General features: G+C 36.6%; 1 protein-coding gene across 1 annotated transcript; it reads right to left on the bottom strand.

Moving 5' to 3' along the window:
- Positions 1-5,984: 5,984 nt before the first annotated feature.
- On the bottom strand, positions 5,985-22,022 carry dipk1b (divergent protein kinase domain 1B). The gene is made up of 6 exons (XM_051681147.1): positions 21,793-22,022; positions 21,475-21,667; positions 17,389-17,523; positions 16,289-16,396; positions 14,645-14,821; positions 5,985-13,138 (listed from the first exon to the last, which is right to left on the bottom strand). The coding sequence occupies exons 2-6, from the start codon at positions 21,538-21,540 to the stop codon at positions 12,326-12,328; spliced, it is 1,299 nt and encodes a 432-aa protein (XP_051537107.1). The 5' UTR covers positions 21,541-21,667; positions 21,793-22,022; the 3' UTR covers positions 5,985-12,325.
- Positions 22,023-22,582: the final 560 nt, after the last annotated feature.

The following is a 22,582-nucleotide window of genomic DNA, read 5'->3' as shown; positions in this document are numbered from 1 at the left end:
ATTCAGTGACTAATTCTGAAATGAACCTCTTTTTTTTTTTTATTAATACAATAATAAAGTACATTGAAATAAAATAAATCACAGCTTGTGCAAGTTTTATTTCCAGTCTATATCTGTAAGTGTACAGGTTTTGGTACTGTTAGTAACTTGTCCACCAAAATTGGTGAGGTGGTTTTGGGCGCGTTTACTTCAATATATGTTGACTTCCATACAATATATGTTGATTTCCTTCTAAAGGTCTGTAAAAGGAAACAGGCAGTCTATACTTTGTGATCAGTTGAATGCCACTTTGGTGAATTAAAGTACCAATTACCTAGCTGTCAAACGTTAGTAGAGGTTATTTTGCTGGGACATTATTGTGAACTTGATGGGAACTGACTTTATACATCCACTAAAAATCACCCTTGAGACCAGTTTGTTAAAAGTAATTGCAGAATAGCTCAGAAAAATGAAGTTAGTTCTGAGAAAAACTCCAGCAGTATTTGTTTGCACTTTGCAGATGCCACTAGGTTCGATAGTTTGCTATTTAATGCACTGAAATTCATATATTTTTAAGTGTGACTTCAAAAATTACATATTTACATTAAATTTACATTAAATAGGTTTAAATGTACATTTACATATTTACATTTAATAAATCACAACAAATGCTGTATCTGACAATGTTGTCTGAGCACCTCATCTTCATATTCCCTGAATCTGTTCAACCAGTCCACACACTCTTTCTCCATGTAGTCCTTCATGTACTGGTTTAGGATAGGTATATTATTCCAGGACAGTTTGATAGGGTGAGCTGCATCGACTGGGGCAACCCCAGTTAATTTCTCTGTATGTCAGTTTCACAACCGCATCTCCACTGAAGATCATGAACTGAACATGATTTAAAAAGAAGACAATACAACATGTCTATAGTCAAAATAAATTATGCATGATTATTATACCCAAGTATACAACCTATCATAAACTGTAGTCTATTGAATGGTGATGTACAATTTTAAATAACTTTCGGCCTATTTCGTAGTTGCCGTTCTTATCTAAAAATTTGGAAAGGATAGTTTTTAAGCAGTTACAGTTTTTCTCAGTTTTATAAATTTCTCCAAACTGTAATCAGTGCTCTCAAAACAGTTCACACAGCGGACGAAACAGACACTCAGTTTTGCAACACAATTCAATTTCACTGCATAATGAAACAACATATTCTCTCCTGATAATCCATTTATTAAAACTAAATACTAACATCAAAACTATAGATGTGTTCTCTATTGAATTCATAAAATATTCAGCTATAGTCACACAACTCTACTACTCAAATAGCACAGTTATCATAAAAATAGCAGTCTTGCTAAATTGTATTGACCTAAGGCAGCACTATAAGCACAGATGATACAGGAATTGTGGACATTGATTGACTGGCATGCAGAGCAATGGCATTTCTCCGTCTTTTTTTATTTGATTTGATTTTTATTTTTTTGTTGTTGTTGAGATTGAAGTCACTGTAGATCTGCTCACATTAGGCCGAACACTTTGTGCGTCTCAGAGAGACCGTGATTCATAATATGATAAATTAGAGGAACTATCCGATCATTTGAGCCTCTTCTGTGTCTTCTTTACTCTTCCACTCTGCTGTCCTCTTTCTCTCTGCTCACCATCGTTACACCATCTCTATTTGGTGTTTCCTCAACTCTTTCAATGCAGTGCTCACCACTGAATGAGTTGAGAAAACCTTCCCCTTTTCTAATTTCTTCTTCCTCCTATTTTCTCTTCCTTTACCCACTCTACCTCTTCTCATTTTGCACCTCTTCTTTGTGTTGTTCCTCCTCTTCTTCTACTTCCTCATTGTTTGTTTGTTCTGAATTTTCATAATTGACCCCTTTTATAGATAGCAAAGTCATGACAGTTATGTGAAAAATTTTATAAATTGCATTTTCTTTGCTGTGTGCATTGCTAACACATATCAATATGAAGGCATCTGACAACCTGACATGTGCATTTGAGAATATGACTTTAATTTAGTTGTTTGTGTTAACTGTTTTAAAAGCATGAATGTTAGATCAGAGAAATTTGTATGTAGTGTTTCGAGAAAATGAGGAAAATCAAGAAAAATGCACAATCTGTTTAGGACAATTACAAAGTGTTCAGATGGCTGTGTTAACTGCATTGAGAGCAGTGACCTGAGTTTAGAGAAATGTGTAAAATCAGATTGAGAAAAACTGTAAATCAGTTTTTAATGCAGAATAAAGTACTGGACAAATTTCAGTCGGGTTTTAGAGCACATCACAACACATAATCAGCCCTTATTAGGGTTTTAAATGATATTTTTTATAAGTCTTGATTCTGGAAATAGCATGGGCTTAGTTCTATTAGACCTTAGTACTGCATTCGACACTATTGATCACACCATTTTGATCGAGCGCATTAGACAATGTGTATTCAAGGAAAATTGCTAAAATGGTTTACGTCTATTTTGCAGCATAGGACATTTTCAGTTAAGGTGGGAAATCTATTGTCGTCCTCTGCTCAGGTTTTATATGGGGTCCCACAAGGTTCGGTCTTAGGACCGCTGTTGTTTTCTTTGTACATGATACCACTCGGAGCAATCTTCAGAAAGCATGGCATTTCATATCACTTTTATGCGGATGATACATACATTTATCTTCCGCTTAAGGTAGGTGATGTCAATTCAATCTCTGATGGAATGTCTTGATGTTAAATGCTGGATGAGCAGCAATTTTCTCCAGCATAATGATAAGAAAACTGAAATTATAATTTTTGGCGGTAGTGGCTATGCTGAAACATATAAAGATGGTTTCAGGCCCTTATCTTCTTATGTGAAGAACCAAGTGAGAAATCTGGGTTTTATTGTTGATTCTAATCTTAAATTTGATAGGCAAATCAACTCTGTGGTGAAGAATAGCTTTTTTCATCTTAGGAACATTGCCAAACTTAAATTGGTCCTAGCTTTTAAGGACCTTGAAAAAGTTCTTCATGCTTTTGTGTCCTCATGATTGGATTATTGTAATGCACTGTATCTGGGGGTCTGTCAGTCCTCTTTGTCACAACTATAGTTGGTACAAAACACTGCAGCAAAGCTGCTAACTAATACCAGAAAGAGAGATCATATTACTCCGATCTTAGCCTCTCTTCACTGGCTGCCCATTAAACAGAGAGTAGAATTTAAGGTTCTGAAGTATGTGTTTAAAGCATTACATGGTATGGCCCCAGATTATATATCGGAAATGATTAACACTTACTCTTCCGTGAGACCTCTTAGATCTAATAAGCAATTGATGCTTAATATTCCACAGATACATTTTAAGGGTAAGGGATACAATACAACATGTCTAGTCAAAATAAATTATGCATGATTATTATATGTATAGTTAAATATATTATTGTTCCTCACCTGTGCTGTTTTGCATGCTCCATCAGATATTCAAACTGTTGATATTCAGTTTGAACCGTTGTTCTCTCATTCATGACCAGGTACCCTTTTCCTAGTACTTAGGTGGCATCTTCTCTTTCATCCAGTTCTGTTTGGGAATCTTAACCTGGTGCTTGCTGTTGTACTAGTCTAACTGTCTGTCATCGAGTAAAACCATAGCACTGAATTCAAAGATGCCCAGCAGTTTGACAGGTTTGGAGAGGGCCATGTATATGCTGTACAGTGAGTGTTGGTCTGTGCTGCAGAAAGAAACAGAATATGAACCTCTAGTCTAAGCCATTCTTTAGTTGACTTGCTTGACTGCTTAGGATCATGGTCTTTAAAATTCTGTGCACACAGCACAATTTCTATATATTGTATTATCTTGCTACAGGAACATTATTATTCAAAACACACAATGCCGCTTGGTTTATCAGTCATCAAATGTACTTTCACTTTAGAGGGACCAATACATTCTGAACAATTAACTGCAGTTGCCTGATTAATTTGTAATCATGTAATCCATTAAAAAGTCAAATGTAATCTGATTATGATCATTTTAAAAAGTATTTTAATCTTAATTACCAGGGCTTGATTTTTGTAATCTGATAACATAACCCAAATGACATGTAATCTTTAATATCTGTAATTCAATACATGTAATCTACTTGAATAAGCTAAGAGTTGACTCATATATTGTATGCCAACTGTAGCTGGGACTTTTGAGGAGTTCGAACCGGTCTCACTGTCCTACACTGTAGACGTTGTGGGTGCGTTGAAAGCCACTTCTTCTTCAAGAGATGTGATCCCTCCCAAACTGTTTATTGAATTGATGGGTACTATTGGTCCAAGTATACAATCTATAATAAACTGTAGTCTAATGAATGGTGATGTACCATTTTAAATAACTTTCGGCCTATTTCGCAGTTGCCGTTCTTATCTAAAATTTTGGAAAGGATAGTTTTTAAGCAGTTACAGTTTTTCTCAGTCGATTTTATACATTTCTCCAAACTGTAATCAGTGCTCTCAAAACAGTTCACACAGCGGATGAAACAGACACTCAGTTTTGCAACACAATTCAATTTCACTGCATAATGAAGCAACATATTCTCTCCTGATAATGCATTTATTAAAACTAAATACTAACATCAAAACTATAGATGTGTTCTCTATTGAATTCATAAAATATTCAGCTATAGACACACAACTCTATGATTGAAATAACACATTTATCATAAAAGTACACAATAAAGACCATGCCTCTAAATTTCTAGTTGTTCCTGCTCTTCCTCTGGAAGGATGATGAAGAAGTTTCAAGGAAAATTGCTAAAATGGTTTACGTCTATTTTGCAGCATAGGACATTTACAGTTAAGGTGGGAAATCTATTGTCGTCCTCTGCTCAGGTTTTATATGGGGTCCCACAAGGTTCGGTCTTAGGACCGCTGTTGTTTTCTTTGTACGTGATACCACTCGGAGCAATCTTCAGAAAGCACGGCATTTCATATCACTTTTATGCGGATGATACATAAATGTATCTTCCGCTTAAGGTAGGTGATAATATGTCAATTCAATCTCTGATGGAATGTCTAGATGATGTTAAATGCTGGATGAGCAGCAATTTTCTCCAGCTTAATGATAAGAAAACTGAAATTATAATTTTTGGCAGTAGTGCCTATGCTGAAACATATAAAGATAGTTTCAGGCCCTTATCTTCTTATGTGAGGAACCAAGTAAGAAATCTGGGTTTTATTGTTGATTCTAATCTTAAATTTGATAGGCAAATCAACTCTGTGGTGAAGAATAGCTTTTTTCAGCTTAGGAACTTTGCCAAACTTAAATCAGTCCTAGTTTTTAAGGACCTTGAAAAAGTTCTTCATGCTTTTGTGTCCTCATGATTGGATTACTGTAATGCACTGTATCTGGGGGTCTGTCAGTCCTCTTTATCACAACTATAGTTGGTACAAAACACTGCAGCAAAGCTGCTAACTAATACCAGAAAGAGAGATCATATTACTCCGATCTTAGCCTCTCTTCACTGGCTGCCCATTAAACAGAGAGTAGAATTTAAGGTTCTGAAGTATGTGTTTAAAGCATTACATGGTATGGCCCCAGATTATATATCGGAAATGATTAACACTTACTCTTCCGTGAGACCTCTTAGATCTAATAAGCAATTGATGCTTAACATTCCACAGACACATTTTAAGGGTAAGGGAGATTGTGCAGTTGCTGCGGCAGCACCAAGATTGTGGAATGCTCTGCCACTGTCGGTTAGATCATCAGACACGATAGTAGTATTTAAGACACGTTTAAAAACATTTATTTTCTGTGGCATATGAGAGTTGATAGAATGTTATTAGCTAGACAGCAGAGTATGGCCTTGTCTATGTGTATGGTGTGAATTGATTGTTTGTTGTGCTGTAATTTTTTTAATGTTTATTATGTGTTTATTGATGTTTTTTAGTTTGTTTGATTATGTTTTTAACTGTACAGCACTTTGGTATGACTGTAGTCTTTAAAATGCTTTATAAATAAAATTCTATTGTATTGTATATAATCAGACATGGTCAGCTGACTGTAATACTTCAATCAGACACCTGATTGCTTGGTTAATCACTGCGTTTTGCATTGCACTGCAACATTATGCGATAATGACAGGCTGAATGTACACTCACTGAGCACTTTCTTAGGTAGACCTGTACACCTACTTATTCATGCGATTATCTAATCAGCCAATCACGTGGCAGCAATGCAGTGCATAAAATCATGCAGATACGGGTCAGACGCTTCAGTTAATGTTCACATCAACCATCAGAATGGAGAAAATAATGCGATCTCAGTGATTTTGACCGTGGCATGATTTTTGGTGCCATATTGGCTGGCTCTAGAGTTTTCTCTGAATGGTGACAAAAACAAAAAACATCCAGTGAGCGGCGGTTCTGTGGACGGAAATGCCTGGTTGATGAGAGAGGTCAAGGGAGATTGACCAGACTGGTTCAAGCTGACAGAAAGGCTACGGTAAGTCAGATAACCGCTCTGTACAATTGTACTGAGCAGAATAGCATCTCAGAATACACAACACATTGGACCTTGAGGCGGATGGACTACAACAGCAGAAGACCCCGTTGGGCACGTTATTAGGACCATAGTGTTCCTAATAAAGTGACTGGTGAGTGTACATTATCCCTTACGTCTATTCAACAATAACTGCTCTATAAAGTAAGCTATAATTCAGTGTCCTGTCCAATACTTCTGAAGTGAAGATTGCTTTCTATTAATACAAAAAATATTTATTATTGTAAATAATGTATAATAATAATAATGTAGAGTTTAGTTTCCAGTTTATTTCTGTTTCATCCCAGCATGTAAGTTTACAGGTTTTACTCCTGTTAGTAACTTGAGGTGAATTTGTGATGCCTCCTTGAACTAATATATGCTGATTCCTTGTTCTTTTTAAAGGATGGTAAAAGGATACGTGCAGATCTGTTTGTCCTTTAAAAATACCCTTCCACAAAGTGTCTTTGTGCCTCTGTGCTTCACCAAATTACTACCCCATCTCTCTATAATTAACAGTCTCTATCTTACACACATAATAAGAATAAAACACACATACACACAATTTGAGTCTTAAACATTTACTAATAATGAGTGATAGTTGGATAAAATGAAGACACCCGTTTGATGGAGATAAAATAAATGAGTATTTAAGGGCTTGAACAAGGCCAAACGCTAATAAGGTTGCTCTGCTTAAAACAGAATAAATTAATAATCATGTCCTAACAACACATAAAGTCACTTCATTTATAAGAGTGTGAAATTGTACTAAAGCCTAGTCATGGTTCTCTGTGGAATATGCATGTCGTTTAATACTGATGAGATTAGATTTTTTGTTAGGGCAGGTAATGTGTTTGAAGTTTCACTAGTAAGAGATGCTTGTAATAGTGCTTACTCTATGTGACATCAGTCAAGGTGTGTTTACAGTAATGCACACACACTTTCATGACGATGTGCAAACGTGTTTATACACCTACATACACACAGTTACTGGGCTGTAATACCTCAAACAAAATTACAGCATTGTTGAATGCAATGCTGTAATTCTGTTTCAGCTATGTTTAATGTTCACAGTAACACATTCCAAACCCATTCAGACATACACAACCCTGAGAAACACACTCGTACCAAAAATAACCTCACAGTTCAAGCAATAACAAACATCAGAGCAGATGTGAGTATCGCCTCATTAATTCACAAAATATTTTTTTTTCTAACGATGCTACAAAATTAGAGAAAACATCCTCATATAAGTGCACACACAAACACAACATACACTCTGTAAAGACATAATATATAACATTTTCTCTGTTTACTCATTCATATTCATGTATTCATTGTTTACAGGGGTAGTTCAAATAAAAATGAAAAATTTTCAATCATTTCCTCACCCTCATGTGTATCCGAAAGTAAGTAATATGCATTATAATTAGAAATAACATGAGGGTGAATTAATAATAACAGGATTTTCATTTTTGGGTGAACTCTCCTTTAAGTCTTAACTGAGTCCTGACATTTCCTCACTTAAAATGAAGCTTCCTAACATGGCCAAGATGCCAGTACTATAAATCAAAATGTGTGGATGTAGTTTGTCCTATGAGAGGCAACTCACTGTAGTGTTCAATGAACAGTCTCACTGTTGCCTAAGGGTAAAGAGCGCAACACTCTGGTTCCGGAAGTAAAAATTCCATTCATTTCTTCCATTGGCGAGTTAATTTTTAACGATAAGTTTTAAACCGTTAATAACATACCAACCATGTGGTCCGAAGTTGTTAATCAATGGGATATTCTTCTGTTGAAGCCATCAGTCCTTTTTTAAGAAACAATGTTTAATAGCAGAATTTCTGGTAAAGAAATACACTACCCATAATCCTGAAGAGAATGATCCACCAATCAGGCAAAGCGTGCCAAAAGCGCTCTGCAGCGAGCACACATTTGCATGACGCACTGTGAATGACGCAATCGATTCGGTCTTCCTGCACTCTCAAACTACTCAGATATTTGCAAATATCTGAACATTTTGCAATAAAAATAAAATATATAGTTTTTATACTTATAATCAACAACTTTAAAACGATGGAAAAATATAAAACTATTGATTTAAATTCAATTTGACATTCGCAATGCTTCATGGGATTTAGTCAATTCCCTCATTACAGAAGTTAAGTGCACATTATTGTATCTTAGTTTTTTCATCCAATTCATTCAAACACCTTGTAATGATTTGTAATGTAGTGATTCACCTCGTTGGTTGGTTTGCTGGTTGGTTTGGTTCATGGCTTACAACTCTTATATGAGGGATTTTATGAAATCACTATGAGGATTTCAAAGAATTATTGGAAAAAATATTTCCGGAACCAAGACAGCTGAAAAAGTGGGGAAATTGTTGTTGAGCAAGACTTTGCTCTCAGAAACTCATCATTCCCTGGGATACTTCTACTTGGAATTGACCCTACTACCACTGAGTTTGCAGCCCAGTGCCTGGTTGCATAAAACACCTTGATTTTTTCCCTTAAAGGTGAAGTATGAACCTTTTTTTTGTCAAAACACATTCTATTATCCCAGTTTATTGTTCATTGAAAACTATAAGTAAGCCATTCCTGTGTTACCCTCCCCCAAAAGTGTAAACATCGAGCCTCCCAGGCATTATCAAAACATTTATGTTTTTATTTTGAGCAGCCCGCACAGCTCCACCCATCCCGTTCTATCTAAACTTATAGTGGGACTTTGGGGCATGGCTACTTGTAGTAACTGTTCAACCGGGAGAAGATGAATGTCCATGGCAGACCAGTTACAGAGGAAATGAAACTTGGCTTCACAAAATTTGAAGACTTATACTTACTAAAAGACATAGAGACAGAGAACGGAGTAAAACCAGAGTGAAAATTTGGAGGACTTTGAGGGAATTTTTGGGGTTTGATTCTTGCCATGTTGCTTCTCGACATGTAAGCTACACTCTGGTATTGCCACACAATGTGTTCATAACTGTCAAGCTACAGATACATTTGTAAGATACTCTGAATATGTATCTTTCTGCTTACTAGTTACCAAGAACTATCCAACCTCTTGTGCTAGATCCCTCTCACACCAGCTGCCGTTCAATCTGGTGATGTTATCGGATGAGCCGATTCCTCTGCAACGCTTTATGTCCGGTGTGTTATGTTATAGTGGTCTTGTTTATTATTACATTAAATGTTTATCACCTTTTATTTAGTGTCACCTATATGTTCATATGGAATCAGAGATTGTGTGATAAGTCTGAGGGGTGTTGGCAAATGTTGTTTGAAAACGTACTTTATTTTTGTAATTCCATTTGGTGCCACTAGTAGCGCAGAAATTACACACTTCACCTTTAAGTATAACACTTAAAGCGTGATTTCCCCTTACCTAAGGGAATAAAGTGAGGGTGTTGCATGTAATCCCTTGGACATTTCCCTTGAATAAAGGAAACCGTTAAGGGATTTACTACAGTGAGCCAGGTTTTACCATATTCAATTTCTACTGTTACCATGGACACGGCAAGTCCCTATGAACTCTCAGAGCAGGGGTCCCCAAACTAAAGCCCTCCAAAATGTTTTGACTGGCCCGTGGAACCATGTCTGTCACACGTTTTGACCGGCCCACACTGGAAGCGCGAGACTGCTTTGGTGGCTTTTCATGCCTGTAAGACTGACTATAACGTGAGCCAATAGCATTCAAGTGCAGACTGTTAAAGAATACATACTGTAATAGGTTTCATCTCAGCAGTTCACAATATGATAGATATTCTTTGTTGTCATTTGTAGGGAAATGCTTATGATGCTTAAACACTCTGCAGTGCTGAAGTCTTGTAGAATTGTTGAGGCACACATTTTTATAAATAATCAGACTTTTCCCGATCATGAATAACTCTGCTTTTTCCTTGTTCAAAGCGTAAACTCTCAGGCTCACTCTGGCCCCCCATGAAAACATAGCAGAGTGACCTGGCCCTGGTGTAACTGGTCCTATTTGACCCACTCCGAGCGGGATTCGAACCGGTGTCTTCGGCACAGGAGCCAGACATGCTAACGAGGAGGCTAAAGGCTATAGCCTCTAGCGTCAGTTGCTAGTGTGCTTCTTGAGGCCAGGGGAGTGAGGTTTACACGCTGCACAGCTACCTACCAGCTGGCTACCGTTACACTCACCTCCCTAAACCTCACTCCTATCAGAGTCACAGCATCACTGTTACCGGTCCTACTCGACCCACTCCAAGCGGGATTCGAACCGACGTCTCCGGCATGGGAGGCAGGTGCGATAACGAGGAGGCTAGTGCGCCTCTTGAGGCCAGGGGAGTGAGGTTTACACACTACACAGCTACCTGCCATCTGGCTACTGTTACACCGGCAGCAAGAAGTTTGAGGACCCCTGTCTCAGAGGATCGGAAATGTCCCGAACAATATTTGGGCTATTTTATCACATAGAAAATACCATAACTTTATGCTGTTTTTATTTTCATTTTAATGACTATTAAAGTGTCTCTGTATCATTATTAATGTGTAAATTCTTGTCCGGCCTCTTTTGAAGCAGTGCATAAACAGCATAGATATTTCAGGATAAACAGCATTTCAGGATGCACCAATCACAGTCGTTTGTGATTACTGCATAAATATTTTTTCAAACTCATTTTCTGGAGGTTACACAGGATTTCCATTTGTATCCGAGGCACAATTCTCAAAATTAATAGATTAAAAAAAAAATGATTGTGTGCAAACCTTTCTTGTGTAATTCAAAAAAACGTCCTGACTTTTACATTGGAGGATTCTACTTTTATGGCCAGTAAGCACCCTCTTGAGGAAGACAACTTTGAATTTTAACAACTGTGCCAGGTAGGGGGTGGATTAGAGGTGCAAGATGTTAAGATGCTTGTATAACTGTGCAGAGAACTGATTGCCATCCCAAATTAAGAATTAGTGGTGGTCAGGGGGCTGTAGGATATAAAAATTTGCGATAGGCCTATATTGGAAATGAACTTGCGATATGATTTTAATGCATCCATTCGTATAGATAATAAAGATGCAGAGACACTACTGGTATGTGTGTGTTCCTATTATATCGCCCTCCAGCTTGCTAGCTATTTTCCATTTGCTGTGACAGATAAATCTGTACTCTTGCAAGTATCACTAAGATGGTCTAAAGGGTTTTCCCTAGTATGAGAAATTTTACTTGCCGCATTATACAGTTCATTTGGTTCTATAAACTTAGCCATTTCTTTTATTTTTAGAAACCTTTGCCTACATTTAAGGTGAAGTTTTCCTAACCTTAAGGTTTACTAAGGAAAATGGCAGTTAAGGGCCTTTATGCAACACAATTTTAGGGTGATTTTAAAGGGAAATAAAACTTAAGGTCCTTTATGCAATCGGGCATAGATCCTTAACTACTAGGCTACCCCTAATCAGAACTCAAGGTATAATTTGCGAAAGGATCACATTGTCAGATAAATGTAAATACAAGCTATCTGATTACATAACTGTACAAGCCTTATTTCACCTTGAACCTTTAGCCAAAAGAAAAAGGAGACCCTTCTGAAGGTATTTCCATTAGTTAATGGGTCTTCAGTTAAGTCACTCAAGTGAAGTTAAGCAGGAATGGATGTAGCGTCTGTCCGTCTAGTTTTCCATACTGTAACTTCTTGTCAACACTCTCAAAAGTGATTGACGGTGGACAAATTTCACATTTCAGCTGCCAGAGTTCAGCTAAACTGCTGGTCCTCCAGAAGCTTCTGTGCTGACCCAGTGTTTCTTTCTTTCTCTTGTTTCTGCTTTCGTTCGAGTCTCCAGTTCACTCTCTTTTTCACTTTAGTTGCCTTTCTCTTGGTCATCCTTCTCTTTGTCTCAAGAGTACTTGGTATTCGAGATCTTCTTCCACAGTAGTGTTTTCAGGTTGTTGAGAACAAGGGAATGATGTACTTCCATTTGCGAGGCCAGTCCGCTGAGCGTCACACAGGTGCGTAGCTGTTTCTCCAGGTCCTCTCTCAGATCTGACGGTGCTCCGAACAGCAGGAAGTCCTGCAGTAGCGCACAGACCTTAGCCAAGTTTGGCTGCACCACTTCCACATTGCACTGCTTCGCTAATCGGTCACACGTCGCAGTACAATCCCGTCCGTATGTGCAGTCTGCGTTTGCCTCGCAAGTTCTACCTCGTAAGAACCCCTTGACGGTTGCCTCCGATGCTATGCTTTGGAGGTCTGCCATTTTAAAGTCGTATTTAGCATTGTAGCCGACCCGTCGCGGGCTAGCGTCACACATGTAGAAGCTTCCGTACAAGCCATGGAACACTTCTTCGATGAACTCTAACAGGCCAATGGTGATTCGGGCCCGGCGTGGCCAAGCGGGGGCGAGCCATCGGTTAAGCGCAACGTCCAGCGACTCGGGAAACATCGGATGCAGCCAGCCAGGCACCTCCAGCCTGAAGAGGGCACTATGTGCAACACGTTCAGTCATGTAAAGGTCTCCGCAGAAACCCAGCAAGTGAGGAGCATGTTCTTTATCGTGCAGTGCAACCATTAGAACGAATTCGTTGATCTGAAGCAAAGCCCAGACGGATTTGGCTTCCGCTAATGAAACTTTGCCATCGCCGTTGACATCCGCCAGAGAAATTACACGAGTGACAAGGGTACCAAGTGATGACTGATCTCCGATACTGTCCTGTGAGTGATTGAGAGAGAAAGAAACTTTAAAACCTCAAATGGGTCATAAATTAGTTGTGAGATAAAGCAGCTTGATTGAAGTGCATCACATTTTTTCAGTTGTTTAAATAGTATGCAAATGCATTCTCGTATGTTGTCAAATGGGTTGTATTGTGCATTAAAGCACAATAAATGATGTTTCATTCAGGCATGCAAACATTTGTCAGAGATGGAGGAAAATTTGCAAACATTGTAAATAAAATATTTGTGTATAGAAAATCGCTTGTAATTTTTGTCTGCAATTTGTGTTTTTTTTTTGTTTTTTTTTACATATAACTCTTGGTGTGAACAGGCCTTGAAGGGATGGTTCACCCAAAAATGAAAATTCTGTCATCATTTACTTAACATTTACCCTTGCGTAGTTCAAAATAAATAAATAAATGATAAATGTGATTTTCATTCACCTTTGGAGAAAACTCATAATTTAATTTATTTTTTCAAAAATTAAAGTAATACTTTATATAATATTATACATTAATATTATATATTATATAATATTATATTATACTTTAACATTATAATAAATAATATAATATTTAAAACAAAGATTTTCAGCAAATAACAACTTCTATTTTGGTCTGTCCCTCACAAAAGTGTATCATATGGTTTTAAAAAATAGAGCACGAGTCATATAGACTACATTTATGGTGATATTTTTGTCCTTTTTGGAGCTTGACAGCCATTGGACACTGTGTACTTTGTTTGGAAAATAACAGCTTGGACATTCTGCAAACTATCTCCTTTTGTGTTCCAAGGAAGAAAGAAAGTCAGATGGGTTTGGATCAAAATGAGGGTGAGTAAATTATGAAAACATTTCCATTTTTGATGTGAACCATCCCCTTAACAACGAGAACAAGTGTCTGCGGCAATGGATGTTAACTGCATGTTGTGTGCGTGTGTGTGTCGTTCACTACTGTGACACTAAAAATGTAAGTGTATGACTTTTTCAAGCTCCTCCAGTTATTTCTGGCTTCTGTGTTCCCCCTTCCCCCACATCCACCCCTGCTCTCTTTCTCCATTTGTCCCCCTCCTACATGGGGACCTTGAGGAATAACCGTGAACTCTAAGAGGTTTAGGCTGTCTTTAGCTCTGTTTACGCTGTCCTGTACAGGCCATCTTCAATATCAGTCACAACATCCATGTCTCGACCCCAGCATTCTGTTCCATTGGTCAACGTCTAGCTGTTCTTGAAAACAAGAATGTGTCTTATGTAAACGGCCACTAAGAAACGGGTCTGACTGGGGTCAGGTGAACCTCAAACCACCCAATCAACTAGTTGATTTGCAAAATATGTAGTTTTGCACATTCATAATTTAAAGACAGACATTTTAGAACTGTGTATGTGCAGAAAACTACATTGTGTGTTGACTGCAGGCCTGATGTACTGCAGTGGTTGCTAAGACTGTGAAATCCTTTGTTAAACCTAATAAAAGGACACAAAAGGAGGACTAGCAGATGAAGAGACCTTGAGGAAGGAATGCAGCATGGCTCTGAATTCATCCATGGATGTTCCACGGTTGGGTTTATCGTAGAGGTTGCTGTCATGCCGCAGTGGCGAGTCAGGACTGTTCTCTCCTCTTATACTCTCCTCAATCCCACACTTCACCAGTACGGCTTTCTCCTTCCATACAGCACTGTATATCTGCACCACATACAGATATGAAAAGGTATATGCCAGATGTATACTGGTCATTGTCAAATAAGGTTTTCCAAAGTGATAAAAATTAGAAATCTTTGAAAATTGTAGTTTAAAACATGTGTCAAGTTAGTAGAAATCTTTGAGTCCATGTTGGTTTCATAAAAAAAAAAAAAAAAAAAAAAACATTTATGGCAATTTCTACAAAATAATACATTTAATGACTTTAAAAATGTCAAGTGGTGTAACCATTATGTAAATTGTATTAGAATACTTTCCTTTCACATTGAATCATTACTTAATGATACAACTAAATCATTCATTTCAAAATCCTTCTTTTACAAATACCAATATCATATCTTTTTTTTTTTTTTTCAGTCACAAATATCTTAGGGGTTTTCTTAGGGTTTTTTTGTTTTTTGTTTTGTTTTTTACTTAATAGTATCTTTAATTTGGTGGACGAACTTTTTTAAACATTTATTATATTTTAAAACAAAATTGTTTTATTTAGTATTTTTTAAAGAAATAATAATAAGGAGTATTCCAATATTACTTATGCCAAATATATATATACGTATATATATATATATTCTTTTTTTTTTTTTTAAATGTCAGCTTTCAATATGACTTTTATTTACTTATATATTTATTTATTTATTTTACTGTCTCCGTATGGTTACACCACTTGTTGTCTTTAAGTCCCAGAAATAATATAAACAATTTTTTAATGTATTTTTTAATAATTTAAATTTAATAAAGAAAAAAAAAAAAAAATGTCCACCATGCCATTGTTGATATGTGTTTGGGTGAATCTCATGAAATATGTCAAGAACATGTCCAGGTCACTTCTGACCCCACAGTTTAAGAGAAAATAAGAAATTATATTCTGCAAAAAGGAAATGAAGCTTATTTAGGAACCATTAAGATTTTTGGCATTGTGATTACATTTTTATAACAATTAAGCAAATGTTTGCTCCCCCATTCTCATTACCATAATAAAAAAAATCTCACTCTCATTAGTGTAATGCAGGAAAAAAAGTAATTATTTAAATAGCAAAGAATTTATTTACAATTCATCATGGTAGTATTTCTTTTACTGCCTTTAATTTATGCTAATTTAAATAACAAATCATTGTATTAGAGTATTTTGAGCTATAATATACTAAACCTTTGAGAATAATAAGATGATAATGAGAATATGAAGGAAAATGTGCTTAATTGTCATGAGAATATGAAAATAATATATATATATATATATATATATATATATATTAAAAAAAAATCCCAATGGTCCTAAAATAGGTTTTATTTTATTTTCTTTATGTAAAATATATGACTTATTTATTTATTTATATTATTCATTTCATAAGTTCTATTTATTATAATTTTTATAATTATTTATAATATTTATTTTGGAATTAAATGTGACCTGGCCATGTTTTCGTTAGATACACAAATGTTTTGAGCGATTACCTGTTGTGTAGGTGACGTTGAAAGACAGCGCTGAAGTGACAGAGTTTTATCTTCACAGAGAGACTTACACACTGACCCTGAGATGATGCCCCTGCGGTAATGATCACACTAACACACACACATGACATTAATCACAAATGTAATTTAAACTTGTCATCTATTACCGACTGAGCAGCCTTTATCAAGTGTGATAAACTGAAAAGCAGGGATTATGATGTCATGTGATGAGGCTGACCAGTAAATGTACAAATCAGCCTAAGGGCAACACATTACTTCTCCTTCTCATCTGTGTTCACTCTCTTTCTTCTCTATTTAATTTCTGCCTGCTATCAAATTGGCTGAAAATTCTTCAGACAAAATTCAGACAACTTGTCAGCACGCATGTTGCAAAATAAGAGTTTTTGTTTACATCCTGAATGAGAATACAGACTTTGGGATTAAACTCAATCACACAGCATTATTAGGCTACTGTTGTGAAAACGTACATTTAGTTTCCATACTGGCATGATTATGAACTCACTTCCCCCTTTTAATTTCTCAGTTCCTATATCTCTCTCTCTCAGTTTTTCACAATCACTTACAAATTACAAATAATGAGTGAGCTACAGAGGGCAAAACAGCATAAACAATATATGTAAGTGGTGACTGCTTTAAGCAAAGCTTCCCCTAAAATTTCATTAAAAAATGCAGCAATAACAAAAAAAATCTTTTACATATAAAAGTGTAAAATATCATATCACTATTGGCTGCTCATTCAAATATGCAATCCTCTTTCTCCTGCAAAAATGCTCATGGAAGTCAGTGGATGCGGGCCCCACAGAGCGTTTTGTTGATCGCTTGGTTTCTACTTCTATTGCATCATGCCGGGTATCCCTGCTCACAGTAAAATTCACTGGTCAAAACTCTAGCTCCACATATTTGTACATTAGATATCAAATAGGTATCAAATATGCTTTCAGTGTGAACAGACATACTACTTGCTGCTGGAAACTTGTCACATGGAGCCTGGTTAGGATATCGTGCTCCATTCTATAGCTCATAGCTTAAATTATATTTTTATCAAACCATTAGGAATAATTAGGAGTCTAGTAGTGACTTACAATGAGTATGGTACAGACGTGTCCTCTGCAGAGCTCTGAATAAGAAGAGTACTGCATGTAGATTACCCAGCTGGCCACCAGAATCCCAAACCACGCCACCAACAGGTACTTGACCTTTACTGCAGGCAAACGGGCCTGAAAGAAAGACACCAATTTAAACTCAACAATATGATACATGACAGGTATAAATTATTGCTTAGGTAATATAGTATTCAACAGTCTCAGAGAACAATAATAACTAGAAAAAGAGAGTTTGTTGAGACAAAATTTGATGTTGGCTTGACAAAGTTGAAAAAGTCTTGAAGCCTGAAGGTTGGGTAGTGTCCCTATGTGTTTTGAAAACTTTGGTTAGCTGGTTGGTTGGATGGTTGGATGGTTGGTTGGTTGGATGGTTGGATGGTTGGTTGGTTGGCTGGTTGGTTGGATGGATGGTTGGTTGAATGGTTGGTTGAATGGTTGGTTGAATGGTTGGTTGGTTGGTTGGTTGGTTGGTTGGTTGGATGGTTGGATGGTTGGTTGGTTGGTTGGTTGGTTGGTTGGATGGATAGATAATTTACGCCTTTCATCCACACTAGAATGGCATTTCTCTCCGCTGAAAATGGGGACACTTGAAAAATGCTTTCCATAACTGCATACTTTGGAAAAAATAAGATGTTAGGAAATTGAAAACGGCGGTATTAAATAGGGATGCACCAATACCACTTTTTATCTTCCGATCCGATTCCGATATCAGAAATCTCAGTATCGGCCAATACCGATCCCAAGCCGATACCAGTGTTGTTGTTTTTTGCATAATCGGTTTGGAATATCTTTACATTATTGTGTGTAACTAATTGGGAGTACTCTTTAATATGTAAAGAAACACAAACCTCTAACTACACATTATTTCAATATAAATGTATAGCTTATTAAGAAACACTTTATTATTAACTAGTATACTGGATAATGTAGCAGCAAATTAACAGTAATTCCAGTCTTCAAGTCTTCAGTAGAAAAGAACCCAGTGTTTTATTTGTGCCTTTTTATTTATTTTTTAATTTTTTAAACTTGCATCTGGACTTTAAAGGATTCATATCTCTTTTTTGTTCAATTTAGTTAGTAAGACATCAGTCCAATTTTCATTCACACAGTTATTTTTTGGAACCCATTCAACTTAAATATTGTTATAAATTGTAAACAAATGATGACAATAATAATAAATTGATATTAATATTATTATTATTGACTTTTAATTTTAATTTTAAATACAACAGTAATATATTTAAATCGTGCACGTTTTAAACCCTCACACTTTTAATTTGACATTCTAAACACTCCAGGAAGTCCTGTATGTGTCTGTTTGTAGGCAAGTTCACAGTAGTTTAATTCGCTTCTTATTCAAATTCTGGTAAAATGCACCTCCGGTGCCGTTCTAAATGCATATTATAAGTGAACCGAACTATTGAGCATCTACATCTGAGATACTGTTCTTGAGTAGTGCTCAAATATTGCGCACCGCTGTGAAGGCTAAAAATAGCCGCGTGTGCATCACCAGTCTGTGCTTGAGTTTGTGTCAACAGAGCAGCACCATTCACTAACGCGCTGGTGCTGCGCATACTATATATTTACTTATTAAACACAGCATTTTGTGATTCACAGAGCTATCGCACGTCTTCAAGTGGCTTTGAATAAAATGCACGAGTCACATGAACTGCTTTAATGGTGTTTTTATGGTTCTTTTATGTCATTTTTGGAGCTTGACTGTAACGAACATGACTAACACACAGTATCGGATTTAAATCGGGCTCGTCGGACCGATACCCGATCCGTCTAAAAGCCTAATTATCGGAGCCGATACCGATCCAGGTATCGGATCGGTACATCCCTAGAATCAAACTTGGCTTTAGAGTCAGAACAGTCTGAAGGAGTTTGGAGGAGATAGCTTATATGCTTTAGGACTTATTTCAGTTTTAAATTTTCAATAGAAACCTAAGGGATTTTGGATGTTTGATTGCCTGCATCAAGAAAACCATTAGTCTGATCAGTTAGAAAATACATAGTAACCTGAGTCTTTTAACCTTATTCCAACTTTGGTGGACATTGCTTGAAAACTCTAGGAGTCAGTTGAATGCCTTTGTCAAGCCGACATAATTCTCTATATATACTGAAATGAGCAAAATAATTATCAATATGAAACTATATATGCTCATATATGCCAAAGAAAACATATTATGCTAGAGATAACAGGCTTTTATGTTACATTAAGAGACAGGGATTACAAGATTAAAGGAATAGTTGACCCAAAAATGAACATTCTCTCATCATTTACTCACCCTCATGCTATTCCGGATGTGTATGACTTTCTTTTTCTTCTGAACCCAAACAAAGACTTTTAGACTATGACGTCTGTGCTTTTTGGAGCTTTAAAGTGCTGATCATCACCATCCACATGCATTGTATGAACCTACAGAGCTCGAATTCTTCTAAAAATCTTTGTTTGTGTTCTGCTGAAGAAAGAAGGTCATACACATCTGGGATGACATGAAGGTGTGTAAATAATGAGAGAATTTTCATTTTGGGGGGAACTATCACTTTAAGCTATGTCTCTTCGACAGTTTTGGGTGTAAAAGGGCACTGAATGCCAGAGGCAGCAACCGTTCTCTGTGCCTGAGTGGGAGAATGTGTGAGTGTGTGTTTGTGTCGTGTGAGATATCTGATTACTGCCTGTTGATACAGACAACTGTTATTAGACACCTACATCACTGTGTCCATGATCTCTGAAAACAGGTCCTAAATATACAATCCAAATAATGCTATTTTGACTGTGTCGCACTTTAAAATTGAAACAAAGTCAAATGGATTTGAAACAACATCAGGGTGAGTAAATGATGACAGAATTATAATTTTTAGATGAACAATCCCTTTAAACTGTTACTGTAGGAAAAAAATGGCTTGTCTATCATCTGCGACATCTTCAGAAAAGATTCAGCTTTGCATCTGACAGGTTTGACCAACACAATCTCACATGGTAACAGTGTGCACTTACAGTGAGTGCTCTTATGAAAGAGGGCACTTAGTGGGGATCTACAGAAATACTGCTAGCCCTGCGCAGTGTGCATTACGCATTAAGTGTTTGTTTTTTTCTCTCACATCAATGGTGTGCATGTGTCTGATTAGAAAAAGATGCAAATACAGATGGTAATACCATGGTACACTGATGTATAGGGAAGACCGGGGCTAGTTGTCACACATGCTGTTTCTTCAGTAACTATAATGTTTTGAGTTAAGAGTCTAATGGCACAAATGCTTGCTTTCTCTAGCAGTGGTTTTCTATGTGTTTTCGAACACCTGCGATTTATAAAATACTCAATTATGAACATTCTTCTGAATTCTATACTTCAAACAAACATCCTAAAATTGTCATATTTTGTAATAGCTCTTGGGTAAACAAGTGAATGCAATAAAACCACAGAGGGATTTATTAAGGCAAGGGTCAACTATATAATAAAGCTAGATTTTAAATGAAAGGTTGAACTGTGTTTTTAGGACAAACACGGGTATATTTTCATAAATGTCACATTTCTATTGGGGCAAGCTGTCACATGTGTTTTATAACTGGTAATTTGATATATTTTATCAATTACAATTTTCTGATAGTTTTCTATGTTTCATAAATTGTTCCGTGTCTCATGATTGTTTTACTGGTTAAATTTAGTGGAAACTCCGAAAAGGGTATTTAATGAAAGTTTCCTATTAAGACAACATGCCCCACCATTGATCACACAAAAGGTTGATGTGTGTTAAATCACCTATTTTAGCCTATCTTTAAGGTAAATGCCTTTATAGACATTCACTTTAAAAAATGAACCACCCTAAAAAAATATTCACTACACTAAAAGGAGTGACAACTTGCCCCGTCTCCCCTACTATGGGGAGGAACTACAATTACTATATTCATGAACCATGGTATTTACATAGTACTCCAAATAATTTGAATACCATGGTATTACCATGCTACATGTCCAAAACACGGTTATACCGTGGCATTTTTGTTCATGTTCTATTTTTAAGTAACATTTCTGATTTCACCAAAGAAAGTTAGGCTACCTGTAAGCCCTTTGATAAAGGGTAGAAGAGGACCAGACGCATCAGCTTCCGCAAATTCCGCGGCATCGTCACAGTACCACTGATAATGAAACGCACAAATGAAGAATTCCTCCAAAACACAGTGACTATCTCATCTCTATGTCTCCATTAGAGGCGCGACGCCAGCAGGGTATTCCAGCAATGCAAACCGCATCTGGATGCAAACATAAACAGTAACTGAAATCGTATCGCCCTGTGCTTTTGTTTCAGGATGCAATCGGCCATGAATCGGTGCAACATCACATCCTGACAGTGCTCAACACACACACTCGCACGCACCCATTTACACGCGCTGCATCCAGAGACGCGCAAGCTCCAGCGGTCGTCCTCGCGCGACGAGATGCAATAGTGCCAGAGTCAGAAATGCTTTCAAAATCTCATCCAAACAATGGCATGTTATTTGAATGGATAGCCCCAGGATTTCTTATCCAAAAGCTCAGCCCGAGTCATGTAGATGTGACGGTGTAAGAATAATCAGCTCTCTGCGACTTCACAAAGCGTCTTAAAGGGGAGGACGAGACCCTGATTTACACCATCGACACAAAATAAAATGCGGTCCCTTTAAATGCTACTGAATAGAAAATCTATTTACATGAGTCTGAATATATTAGGGAAAAAATGCTTTACATCTGACATTAATAAAATCAATAGGGTAGAATAATTGTAAATGTGATAACTGGAATAAAAGAAAATTAAGATCAAATGCCTTTAAATTCGACCCTGAGAGAATACAATAGAAAACAAGATAAATTCATTTTAATTCGAACAAATACAGTAGAATAAAACATTCCTTCAAGTGAGTCTGAATAGAATAGAACATCCTTTTAAATGTGTCTGTATAGAATATAACAATGGTTTTATATTTGACACTAGAATAGAATGAATAGACTAGAGTAAAATAATTTGAAATGCGATTACCTAGAGTACACTTAAATAAGATAAAATGCCTTTAATTTAGAATAGAAAATAATGTAAATTCCTTTACATTCGACCAAATATATTTGAATAAAACATCCCATTAAATGAGTCTGAATAGAATAAAACAAATCCCCTTAAATTTGGCAGTAGA

This window comes from Myxocyprinus asiaticus, chromosome 40, assembly GCF_019703515.2.
Source record: "Myxocyprinus asiaticus isolate MX2 ecotype Aquarium Trade chromosome 40, UBuf_Myxa_2, whole genome shotgun sequence".
In the NCBI taxonomy this organism is placed as follows: Eukaryota; Metazoa; Chordata; class Actinopteri; order Cypriniformes; family Catostomidae; genus Myxocyprinus; species Myxocyprinus asiaticus.
Note: the sequence above shows the minus strand (reverse complement) of the source record. Positions and strands in the feature narration are given on the sequence as shown.